Source organism: Parasteatoda tepidariorum, chromosome 10 (assembly GCF_982258835.1).
Source record: "Parasteatoda tepidariorum strain Cologne lab strain chromosome 10, Ptep-v5.0, whole genome shotgun sequence".
NCBI lineage: Eukaryota > Metazoa > Arthropoda > Arachnida > Araneae > Theridiidae > Parasteatoda > Parasteatoda tepidariorum.
Genome location: NC_141764.1, coordinates 21,334,024 through 21,347,506, shown reverse-complemented (window position 1 = coordinate 21,347,506; position 13,483 = coordinate 21,334,024). Strand labels below are relative to the sequence as shown.

Sequence of the window (13,483 nt, the reverse complement as noted above, 5' to 3'; positions counted from 1 at the left end):
TTTTTGTTGTACTTAATTTACTGTACTTAATTTACATGTATTAATTTTCTGTTACATTAATTTTATGAAAGAAAAATCTATTTTAAATTAATAAAATTAGAAATTTAATTAAGAATAAAATATACAGTTAAAATTATTTTGCTATAGCTACAATAGGTAGTTCTTCACATCAGCAAGAACAAACATTTCATCAATCTTTTATTATTTGACCACAAAAGTGCAGCACTGTAAAAACTTTACTCTATATCAGAAATTACTATTAATCTTCTTGCTAGATACTATGTAAAAAAAATTTTTGAAGGTGTGAGTTATTCAAAGTTTACAATACAACTTTTAATAAAATTAAAAAAATTTAGCATGATTTGACCATAAAACTTTAGGACAGTAAAACGTGACAACTTAGAGGATTTCAATGCAACTTATAGTAAAAAATAATGGTTTTTCATGTAATTTAACAATATAATTGTAAACCTGTGACAACTTACTCATTTTGCATAGCATAATGAAATTTTTGAAAATATGTCACTAATTCAAAATTTTAAATGCAAATTATGTAGTATTTTTTATGTGGTTATTAATAAAAAATAAACCAGAAAGTTTTATAATTTTTATTTAAAAAAAGGAATACTTAATAATCAAACTAAACACAAAATACAAAAATCAATCCATTCTAGTTTTCAAAATTTTTGTTGTTACTTTATCTTTCTCCCTAAAAAAGAAATTTTGATATTAAATTAAATATAATCAATTACTAAATAATTGAGAATAATAATAATGAAACAATTGTTATAAAAATTTGAAATAATATAATTACAAATAAGGAATTTGAAGATAGTTTTTACAATGGAATTTTTTTTTTTCTTAAACTTTAATTCCTTGAGAAGAAAAAAAATCTTTTAAAATAAATAAAATTAAAAAAAACTAGTCAACTTATTTAAAAAAAATGAAAATATGAAGGTTTTATTCAAACAAATTGTTAGACAATTAAAGTATAAAAACTGATCATAAAATTAAAACAAAAACTATGTGTATACCATGCAACAAATAATGTAATATTTGAAAATATCTAATAGAGGGGTTCTAATAAATATCCTACAAAAGTGGCCTCAGAAACATAATATGCAGATGTCCAAAAGTTAAGCATAATTTTGCAATTTGTTTTAACTTTTAGACACCAGTGTGTATATCAAGCATAAAAATATGAAGTAATTTTCTTTTAGCTATTAGAAGAAGAAAAATTTCACTTACACTATGTGTACAATTCCACCCCAACCAGATATAGCATCACGGTCACAGGAATTAACTAAGGCTTGGGAAATTTTTTCAAAAAGTATATCTGGTTCCTGAAAATTAAATACACTTTATTAAAATTTTAAATTTGAACTAAAATTCAAACTGTTATAAAACATAAACATTAAATTACGTAGAAATTTATTCGGACTAAAACAGCATTAGACGAGTTTTGAAACTGTAATAATATGTAATATAATATAATAATATAACAAGTAAATAATATAACAAGAAATATTTCCTGAAACTTTTTAAACTGAATGACAACAATTCAAGCCTACAAAGAATTCCTTTTTATATTTTCATTGTTTTCTTCTTTAAAACATTTCAAGCCAAATCATAAAGCAGACCTACCAACCTCAGAAATTCAAGAATTTCTAGTCAACAATTTTTTCTAAATTTGTTTTTACAAAGAAAAACAAAGTTAAGTATGTTGGGGGTATTAATTTACATGTATTCACTTTACAGCATTTTATATTCATCTTATCTAAATAATGAAAAAATTTTGAAATGTCACTGCACTGTAAAACACAACACTGAGTAGCTAAATTCTCAAGAAACAGGCTGCACCTTTTCTTAATACAAAAAACAATTGAAATATTACTTGAGTTAAATCAGCATGGATTAAAATATCTTAAAAGAGAAATCTTTCATTTATGTCTAGTTAAAAACAGTGTTGCGCTTTTTCTTTGGTTTAACGATTTTTTTTTTTTTTAAAAAAAGATTTGATAAGGAGTTAAGAATAAACCAAAGATATTCAAAATAAAAAATGGTCAAGTAGGAAAGAATTATCGGTCAATAAGCAAATTGTGCACAGGTCTGCCAATAAAATTTTTTTTCAGGGAAATAGCCTGAGAAAACATTTGCGGCCTGATGTCCTGAAAATGGCCATAAAAGTTTGACACTCAGGAAGAAAGCTTAAGAAAAATCGAGAAATTCATTTTTAAAAATCTCTAGTAATTATCTGACGAGACGGTGCGATATGACTTATCTCAAAGTTTCCCAACTACAAGACTTCAAACACGTACATCTGTTATTTTTTTTAACCATTCTGCATAGATTTATATTATTCCATTTTATTTGTTTGCAAATATTAATGATGTATTCAAACAATTGAAATATTACTTGAGTTATATCAACATGAATGTCTTTTAAAAGAGAAATCTTTTATTGCCTTGTTAAAAGTAGTGTTGTGCTTTTTCTTTGGTTCAACAAATTTCTTTCAAAAAAAGATTCTAAAAAGGAGTTAAAGATAAACCAAAGATATTCAAACTGCAAAATGGCTGTGAAGGAAAGAGTTATTGAACTATAAGCAAATTCTGCACAGGTCTGCCAATGCAAAAAATTACTATTAGGGAAAGAGCCTGAGAAAACACTTTTGTGGCCTGATATCCCGAAATTAGCCACAAAAGCCTGAAACTCAGGCTGAAAACTTAAAAGAGTTAGTAAAGGCATGTCTGCAAAAATTGCATTATTCTTTGGCTTTTTTCCTCCTTAAAATCAAATCCCCAGACAAATTTAGGTTTCCATAACCCCAGGGGAATGGGGTGCATTTGTATTGCCATTGTGATCACTTTACAAGATTGAAAAATGGAACACAGAGCAAACCATGATACAGTGTTAAAAGATTTTTTGTTATAAAAAATAAAGATTTATTATTAAGAAAATGCTTTTGAGTTTAAAAACAAGTTAAAATATATAAAATACTGAGCAGTTGGGATTTGAAGACACCTGTTTCAAACAATAAATTCAATAGGGAGTTTTAAAAATATTCTAATGAATTATGTATGGATAGTTTTTTTACCATATCCTTCTCCCATAAAGCTTCACACATTCCAAAGGCTTGATCCTCACAAGTTCCAGACACTACAAAATCTTCAACAGGCCTACCAGATCCAATTACATCTAAACCACAAATATAAGGCTCGTTTGTTCCAGGTTCAAGACCAGCCACAATAGGAGACACGAAAAAAGGTCCAAATCTATTAATGAACAGATGACAAGTAAGAAGAGATAAATGTATAAGATTACAAAAATATGTATGCATAATACAAACCTCATCTCATACAGAAGATTTGACAGAACTGATTGTAGAACTGCAGGTCTCATTTTTCTGTCTTCTCTAAGTTCATACATATTTACACGAAATTGTAATTTTTGAGCCCTTTAAATGAAATAAAATAAGTTTTTTCCAAATTAATAAACAGCTATTTAAATATTTAATACATTGGAAAAAAAGAATTTTGGCAAGTTCAGGTAATAGATTTTTTGAGATGACAAGTCTTTTAAAGTAAACTAAGATTAAAACATATGTTATTTAGTAATAAAAAAAAATTGCAGTTGATGTCAGTTTTTATGCAACAATGTTTTGTTATTAGTTAAATGACATTTAATTTTTCAGAAAAAAAAATTTAGTATGATAAAGGTATTGCCAATAACAAAATCTAACAAAATAAAATAAGAAAGCAGGAGTTGATGTTTGATGATTTTTCCTTTTTTTATTGCTCTCATCATAATCTATGCTAAATTTTGTGGCAAGACATATTGATTAGGAGACTTCACCAAAATTTACTTAATAATAAAGTTATCTTAATAAAAGTTATCTGCATATTTATAGTTAGATAATAGATATTATTCTTAAGCAAATTTAGAGTTTGGGTTTTGTGAGCATCCATTTCTCACTATAAATTTTTATTCTTTATCAGGTTCTGCACACATATTTTTGATATTGTGGTATTATTAGTTATTACACTTATTACAAAATAAATATATTTTACAAATATGATATACTTATGATGATATTTCTATTTCATTTTCCATTTTTGAAGACTGTTCATCTCAACCAAAATCACTAAGTGCCATTCGTGTACCAGCAATAAATAAAATATACAGGGTGGCTTAGCAAGAAGAAGTAATGACTTCTGTTTGGGATCCCGCTTTGAGATTTTTTCAGTAATATTCTGTTTGGGAACCGCAAAAAAAAAGCAGACTAATATCTGGATCATTGAAAATTATGGTATTAGGAACAATGATGAACCCTTAAAATAAAACCTTTATCTACAGTTACTCGCATGCAGGGTTGGCAACTTTTGGACAACTGACAATGGTTTTTTTAATCATATCAAGAAACCCTCTTTAACATGAGTCAAAACCTCAAGATTTTTGTGAAAAACTATCAGATTATTTAAGTATACAAAATGACATAGATATTTTCATGGGTTGTCTATTGTGAGAGAGAATCTAGGAAAAATTCTGTAATTTTCTTTTTTCTCAAAATTTCATTTTAAATGGGATTCTTCTATTAAAGCCTTAAACATAATAACCGGTTATTCTAATTAACATTTTAGCTGAGCATACAAAAAGGAACCAACTATAATTAATATAAAATTTTTAAATGTAGTAATTTGACGTGATTTTTAAGTTTAATAAGACAATAAGGGCTTTGAACATACATTAAAATGTATACTCACACGGTCGCAGTATCAGTGGCTAAACCAGGAAGGCCAACATATAATCTTGGTCCAAGTTCATATATTTTCTTGAAATCCATGCTTACAGTTTGGGCTCTGACTCCTAATCTTCGATCAGAAGCAATAGCAAAGCAATTTTTTCCTGTCATAGCAATGACAAGTCCACCGTTGTATTCGAATATACTCTAAATTTAAACATCAAATTATAAATAATGCCACACATTTCCTCACACAATAAAAAGTTAAACTTTATTTTAAAAGTTTACTTACCATGATGACGATAAATTAAAGGGCCTAAATATAAAATATAATGCAATAAAACTTTGAAAAAGTAGAAATTCAACAGAAGACAAAAACAGAGAGTTGCCGATTCATTTATAAACAGTTAAATTTGCAGTTAATATCGCTTTATCTTTTATTTATTTTCTTCTTTGAAAATTTTGAAATAAGTTTGAATTTGGCTGAAAAAAAATGTTTTTTTCGTACCGAGAAAGATCTAAAATAATACTAAAACTCTCTTTGTTACGTATAGAGGAAAAATTCTACACTAATAGTTATTAATCACTAAACTGAAAATTAACTTTAACCACTACGAAATGTCTTATTAAATGTCGCCAATACATTTACATAGTTCTTATATTAAAATGTTTTTGTCTTAAATTTCAATCATTCGAGTAAAATAAAAGTAAGCATTCTTGACTGATCTGCTTAAAAAATTGCTTGACATTTTATTAATTTCACTGTTAAATCTTTACTCATTTGTGCTGATATAAATGTCAACAGGTTATGCTAAAATTAAACTGTAAACAAATGAAAAAATGTAACGAAATTTCCTGGTTTTGCATTTTATAAAAACAACTATGATGTAATAAAGAAAGCAATAACTCTCATTTTTAAGATTCTTAACTTATAATACTGTGACACATACGTTTGAAATATTTTATAATTCGCTACTTTTCAACTTTTTCATTAAGGGATCTTTTCATTTCGAGTGTCTATTATTTTTAGATTTTATGCTTGATCGTTCATTCCACAAATTTGACTCGTTCAGAATATAATAAATTTAAAATTCATTGTAGAAAGTATTAAAAAAATCATTAAGTGCACTGTGAATTATATTGAAAAGCAAACTGCTGATTAGAAATAAGGAATATTTATTTACTTGCCCTTCCCTTTATAGACGTAGGACTGAAATATATCAGCCTTTTTTAATTAATATATATCTACTATAAATGCCAAACAAGCAAAAAAGCTTTTTCAACTTTCAAAGAACTTTTAAGTAATTTACAAGCTGCTAAAAACTGCTGCTTCAGCATTCTTTATATATCATGAAAAACAACATTGATGTTTTAAGAAATTCTAAGTAATTATTTACTTGAAGGGGTGTTACTAGTGTCAAGATTCACTTGTATGATACTAATTTAGAAATTCCTCGTTAATTGTATTAATATGTTTTTCTTTTTTTACTAACTAAAACAAATTGCTATGCCTACTGTTGAAGTTGATTTTACACACTGCTGCCATATGATCAAATGTTGGGTTTATTAACCCCTTCACGATCAGTTAATTTTCAAGAAAACGGTCGTAAAAGTTCCTATTTTTTTGTATTTGTATTACGTATTTGATTAGTGCTGCAACTAGTTTAAAATAAACTAACTATCTACAATTACCTTAAAAATATCCTGTCACTGCCATCAGCTGTGTAAAATGGGAAGTAAAAGGTTTTCTGGGCAAAAGAAATGAATTAGTTTTATTCTTATTGGCGCGTTACTACTGAACACTCAAATCCGTCAATATCACAGGAGCGAGAAATAGCGGGAAAAAACTCACCCCGCCATTTTCACGGGAACGAGAAGGAAGAGGTTAACAGGGGTCTGTCCAGGCCAAATTTGTTAGCATTTAGTGGTACCGTCACAAATTCAACTTTACGAAAAATTTCACAAAATACTTTTTCTTAAAATTTTATTTTTTTATCCCGTAGGAAACGATAAATCCATATTTTTGTGTTAGTTTTTTTAATATAATTTTTAATTTTCACAAAATAGGTACCTCTGGAAAAACCTAGACAGACCCCTGATTAATTTACTTATTCATTTTTTGGGTATTTTATTAAAATCATCAAACTTTATTGTCAATGAATTAATCAGTCATTTATGAAGCGGTGGATTTTTGTAACAAAATAAAAGAAAAATTTATTTCTACGGGCATAAAATTGCAAGTTTATTGAAAATTGTTAGGATTAAATTGATTGTTTAGTAACTATCGTTTATCCTATTAATTTAAAAATGGGACATATTTAGTGCAGAGTTTAATCTCTGGGTGCCTAGCATTTTTTAAAGGTGCTTATTTTGGAATAACTTTTTTAAAAAGCCTTTAAAGGTGCTTCTTTTATTCGAGGTTTGTGAAAAGTTCTTAATTTTCTATCTTTTATAGAGAGATTTTTTTCTTTGCTGTGTCGATTGTTGTCATAAATTGCAATCAAAGCATGGTTTTCACAATTTTCTCAGCAATATTTATCAGAAACTAGTTATTTTATCATGATTATGTAAAGTTTTTGAAAAATTTTCTGGATTTTGTTGATTTTAAGTATATAAATAATTTTTATTACTGCACATATCCTAATCAGGGTTGGGTTTTTGACGTCAAAAAGTGGTTTTTGACATGACAAGGGTATAATACTGGTTTAAACCGTCAAAAACTGAAGTTTGCCAAGAAAATATATAAACTTCAAAACTACCAACAGTTGCCATGCATTATATTGAAATTTAATTATACTATAGGTAATCAGCAGGTTTTAAAATATTTTTTAATTAAAATTAAGGTAAAATAACAGATTTAAAATCTCAGAAATTTATATTCAAATGCATGTGCAACAAAATTTTGCACAAAAATTGTTTAAATATTTATATTTAAATTTTTTCTTTTTGATACTTAAGAAAATTAAAAGTTTATTACTATGCATTTTTGACATATAAGGAACATATAACTAATATTTATAAGGAACTTACAAGTTATGTTGTATAAATACAAACTTGATACAAGTGTATAAAAAAAATTTTTAATGTTATACCGAATATCTTTATTATCCAATATGTTAATTTGAATTTAAAAGTAGTTATATTTATGAATAATGATAAATATAATTCATATTGCTTATTATATTTATTTATAATTATTACACTTACCATTTTAAAACAATTTTTAGCTCTTAATTTTTTTTTCGCAACTTGTATTAAGAATACAAATAATGCATATCTTGAAAGCAAGAAGTAATTATTCAACAGCTGAATATTCAGCAAAATGAAATTCACTCGTATTCAGCAAAATGAAATTCACAAGTATTTGGATAAACTAAATTTTCAGCATAGTAAATGAATAGGCTGAATATATACTGTAAATCGACACTAACTACTCTGTGTATTTAACAGAAAGCACTTAAATTTGTATTGTCTTATGTTAAAAAGATTATTAAGAAGATTTAAAAGAATATTAAAAAGATTTTTCTTTAAAAGAAGATGTCTAATGTTCAAAACTGCTAATGTTTATCTTTAAAAATGTCTAATTTTTAGTATAATCTATACTATACACTAAATTTGGTTATAAATAAATTTCTTAATAATATCACTGCAGATTTTCAATAACACATGAAAATGAATACATAATATTACAAAAGATGTGAGTTTTCAAAAGTACAAGATTTTGGTTACTATTCAAAATATAAGTGTTTCTTCAAAATTTTAAATTTATTTTTTCTAGAACATATTTAGAAACACTATCCTTTAAAAAATATATAAATTTTATGTATTAATTAAATTTCACATATGAATATAGGTTTTTGACATTTTTGACAGTGAGGTTTTTGACGTGACGGTTTAAACCATGGTTTAAACTGTCAAAAACCTGCCAACCCTGATCCTAATTATGATTTTTTTTTTCTTAGAAAGTGATTAAAACTATTTTTGAGTGCTTAAAAGGTGCTTATTTTTTGTTGAAAAATCTGGCTTCGCACCTTGTATCCATTGTACAATTATTAGATAAGAACCCATTTTCAAATAAATTATTTATATTTGGTTTATATCACAGAAAATGTTAAATATACAGCATTGTTTGTTAAAACAAATAATGGATGTTCACTGAAAATGCATGAACTGAATTGTTAAAAACATTGTTTTTAAAATGTTAAAAGAACTTAATTTGTTTTAATAATTCAAAGCATATTCAATTGGTTTCAATTTTTAAAAAATGTCCATCAATATATATAATTGCATTTGCAATTTTATCTACAGACATTACGCTAGTAGAAAATTAAGGATGTTTAATGAAATCCTGAACCATACAAAAATACATATATTTCAGTGAAATCGAGAAAACTTCTATAGCTAAAAAAAACTTATTCAATAAAAATAATTTAATGTTTAATGAATGAATCAGTTTATGTAGTTTTCAATTTTGATTCTCAAAGATTATATGATTAGACTTTGCTAAAAATTATTTATTTTTATAGGTTTAGCTGATATTAGGTTTAGAGGAGTAGTGATTGCAATGCGTCTACTGTATTTAAATCTTAAATACGCAAAACTGAAACTGTCCTCTCCCAGTCCTCCCAGAAGCTTTGACCAATGATTTTTCATGGTAAATTGCATGTTTTCTTCATAATTTTAAATTTATTTACTTATTATTGCAATGTTCCTGAATTTATCCCCAAATCAGATTATAAATAGCTATCTTTACTGATTATTCTCAGAATCAATACCCGCACTGTATTGAACTAAATAATTTAATGTATTCATTTAAATGTATCAATTTTTTTTCAAGCCCACTAAGTTCTAAGTAAGTTTTGTGTTCTGATTGTTTGACGTGAAGGTAGGTGTGGTAGAACGGTTTGTTGATAAAGATGCTTAAGCAAAAGTTATAATCTCTTAACTTGGAAGTTAAATTACTTTTATTAATGATGCATATAAAAAAAAAAAACTAGGCTAAAAGGTGACATTTTTTATAACATTTAACATTTTTTATAATTTTTCTTTAAAAAAAATCATTTGATTTTTTACACAATTCTTAAATAAACTATCATGTATTAAAGATAATGAAAATCAAAATTTAAATAATAAATAAGCAAACCGATGCATAATTATTTTTTATAGATAAAAATTTTAGGAAGTGAACATTTTATTTTAAAAATAAGAAAGTTTGTAGCATTTGTTCTTAATTCAACCAAAAAATTTTTCCTGGACTGCCTTAATTTCACAACTTCATTTGTGTGAACGAGCATATTCTGCTCCCCTGCTGTATGTTAATTACAATACCCATAATTGTAATTATTTTAAAGTCTAAAACTGAACAAATGATTGGTTAAACTTCCAAAATGCAGAATTTTGCCATTGGTTTTGACAGATTTTATTGACCAAATTAATAAATAGTTAACAAATGGTTGTTATCATGACATTGCCAGAAACCATATTTGAATCTGAGATAAAAATAAAAGAAAACTACATTTTCTACTATGAAATTTAAAACAAATGAATACATTAAAAAAATATGCAATATTTATATTAACAAAATCATTTATGTGTGCTTTTTTAAGCTATTCCTAAAAAAGAGCTAATTAATGGTTTAATACCCTTTTTTTTTCAGCTAAAATTTTCTATTCTGGTTTATTTTTTCTCTTGCTTTGTTTAATATTTCTAAAGTTAATATAAGAAATCGAAAACCAAATTAGCATATTTGATTAGCTAAAAGTTATTAAAACGAGCATTGTAGTTTTTTGTAAAAATTTTTTATTAAAAAATAAAGTGAAACTATCTTTCTACAGCCTAATGTGGGCTGGGTGGTCATTGAAGTTAAGGCTCTACTGTTAATTATTAATATTTTCTTTTAATTAATGTTACTGCCATTATATATATATTTTTTATTTAGTTTAGTTTTAACATTAAAATAATAGTTTTTAAAAAAAGTATGAAGTATGCTTTATTAATAAAAAAAACTTATTACTATTGGTAAAGTCTTAAGTTTTTTTTTAAAATCATTTTAATGTAAAAGCTACCTCAGATTTTAATATTGATTGAATTGTTTCAAGTTAATTGTCTGTACTTCAAATTATAAATTCTTAGCAAGAAATTTATTTTTATAACTATTTTAAGTATTTAATAATAATAAAAAAATTCTATGTTTGGAGAAAACTTATGCTATATAAGGTAAAACATTTATAACTAAGCTGCATTATTTACATCCTTTCAAAACTACTTTAAGACTCTGACTATCATGAGTTTTATATATTTTTATATGTATAATAAAAATTAAACAAGTCTGAATGTAGATTTTTTATAATTAAAAGAAAAAAGACTTTCTTTTACTTATCAATAATGGAGTAAAAAATAAAAATGCTTAGAATTGAGAAGACTCCCACCTGCTCGTTTTTATCTCATACTACAAAGAGGTTGTTAAAGCCACTAGGTTATTGATGGGGTTTTTAAAAATAGATTTCTATATTTATAACTTATCCTGAGTGTTTCCCTAAAGTGCTGCTTTAAAGCTAAAACTGCATTCTTAACATTGGCATTGCAGCTATTAGTCTTGTCTACCATTTAGGTTTCAAATTTTCTATTATAATTATTTTATGGATAGTAATATTTTTAATTACTTAAATTAATTGTTCATATATTTATTTTGGGCATATTTAAAAAAAATTATTTTGATTTGCAATTTGAGAATTTGTTTATTGGCTTTTGAATTATCAGCTTACAATTTATTGTTGAATTTAGCACTCATTTATTGTACATGCTAATTAGTTTTAATTAGTAAAATCATTTGAATTAGTAATTTATTTATTTTTGTTCTTTTTACTGAAAATTTGCTAATTTTGTATCACTATTTATTTGTTTCTTTGCTACTGTACATGATATCAGTTTACAGTTTGTTATTTAATGCAGGACTCTTCAAATGTACGTGCCAATCACAGACGGTACACCACAGATTTAAATCATTCGCGACCACGGACTGTGACTCTTGTGAAGGATAAAAGCGGATTTGGATTTACGTTGAGGCATTTTATTGTCTATCCTCCTACAAGTTTTAATTCTGGGAAGGTAAGATCTTGATAATTTTTTAGTTTGCAGTTATTTTTTATATTTTATAATAGAATTAAATTAATAAAACTTCTTAATTTCTGGGTAAAAATATTTATTTTTTTAAATTTCTAGTTTTACACAAAATAAAAATCATCTTTTGATATGAATTGTAATTGCTTAACTTTCAATTCAAATATAAAATGCTAGTCATTCGCAGAATGTTTTTAGAAAATTTTTATCCAAGAATTATAATTTTATTTGTCTTCTGTTTTAATTTTTTTTTTTATTGAAAAATTTTTTAGGCAGAATTTTTAATTGTAAAATATGTAATTCTAAGAGTAGAGAGTAAAATTTAGTGATTTTTAAAATGTTTCAACTAGTTAATTAATCCTGCAATATTTTATATTTTTAAATTGAAATAAATGTTATGATACACAAAGAAAAAAAATAGACATAGATATTACTCAGAAATCAGGGGTTCGTCCAGACATTTTGTAAAAGGTCTGTTTTTGTAAAATTGTGAAAAAATTACTCGTAATTTGTGAATATAAAAAAAAAGTTAAGTCACATTCTTTCAACCAGGGTCCGCTTTTGTGAATTAGTGCAAATAAGGTCCGTTATTGCAAAAAAACTTTTTCAAGGAGTTTTTAAATTGTAAAGACATACAAGATTATGCTCAGCACTGTAAAATTATAATTAAAAAAATTAAAATTTAAAAAATTAACAGCAATTTGCAGCTACTAAATTAGGAATGTAACATACAAATATTTGGTATTTAGCGTATACTGTTGAATGCAGAATATTCATTTCAGACGAATAAAGGAAGCAGTGTCTGACGAAGGCAAAATTTAGTACGTTTACATCTGTCTTTCTCCCCCCCCCTTCCTGGGGAGGGTTTATTCGATTAATAAAACAATAATGAAGATAAACAAATTTGTGAAGGGTCCGATTAAGAGATAAATTTTATTGTGAAGGGTCCGTTTTTAAGTTAAAATATTTTGTGAAGGGTCCGTTTTTATGAAAAGATATTTTGTGAAGGGTCCGTTAACGGACCCAAATTTCTTCTAAACAGACCCCTAGAAATACAACACTCATACATCAGAGTTGAAGTGTTTTATCCTAGTGTGACATAGTAAGGAAAACATTTAAGAAATAATTATTATTTTATAATATGTGCCATGATTTGTTAAGTTTTAAAATAATTTTGTGTATAATGCAACCAACTTGCTTATTTTTAACAATTCTTTAAGTGGTATATATACATATGTTTTTGCCAATTGATTTTTTAATTAATTGCTGTATTATTTTTCTACTTTAATTATATTCTTACTTACTTGTCTATACATGAAAATATGTATTTTATAAGAAAACAATATTCTTTTAGTAACAATTCAATGCTTTTAGCAACAGTATTATAAAAAAACATTCAAAATAGTGTTTGAAATAGACTTTTTTTTTTTTTTTTTTTAAAGAAAAATGTTTGCTTAGCTATGAAAAAGTATTGTAGGAATAGTAATAATAAAATATTAATTTAAACTAAGCTACTTGCATATCTTCAGTAATTTTATTCATTTGCTAGTTAGTTAAGCAATTTTATTTTATTTCAGAATAAACAAGTGCGGAAGGAAGATGCTTCCATTGCTGGTAACTATGCTT

General features: G+C 25.8%; 2 protein-coding genes across 2 annotated transcripts in view; one reads left to right on the top strand and one right to left on the bottom strand.

Moving 5' to 3' along the window:
* Positions 1–593: 593 nt before the first annotated feature.
* Positions 594–5,337, bottom strand: Prosbeta3 (proteasome subunit beta type-3). Its single transcript, XM_016055855.4, has 6 exons — positions 5,031–5,337; positions 4,761–4,945; positions 3,347–3,454; positions 3,095–3,272; positions 1,249–1,343; positions 594–709 (listed from the first exon to the last, which is right to left on the bottom strand). The coding sequence occupies exons 1-6, from the start codon at positions 5,031–5,033 to the stop codon at positions 661–663; spliced, it is 618 nt and encodes a 205-aa protein (XP_015911341.1). The 5' UTR covers positions 5,034–5,337; the 3' UTR covers positions 594–660.
* A 2-nt stretch (positions 5,338–5,339) lies between these two features.
* The window catches only part of LOC107442299 (rho GTPase-activating protein 23), a 43,754-nt gene continuing 35,610 nt past the window's right edge, over positions 5,340–13,483 (top strand). The window contains exons 1-4 of the mRNA XM_071184517.2: positions 5,340–5,445; positions 9,265–9,392; positions 11,690–11,845; positions 13,435–13,471. Of these exons, the coding sequence (XP_071040618.2) occupies positions 9,390–9,392; positions 11,690–11,845; positions 13,435–13,471 (196 nt within the window). The 5' untranslated portion in view covers positions 5,340–5,445; positions 9,265–9,389. The remainder of the gene's footprint in view (positions 5,446–9,264; positions 9,393–11,689; positions 11,846–13,434; positions 13,472–13,483) is intronic.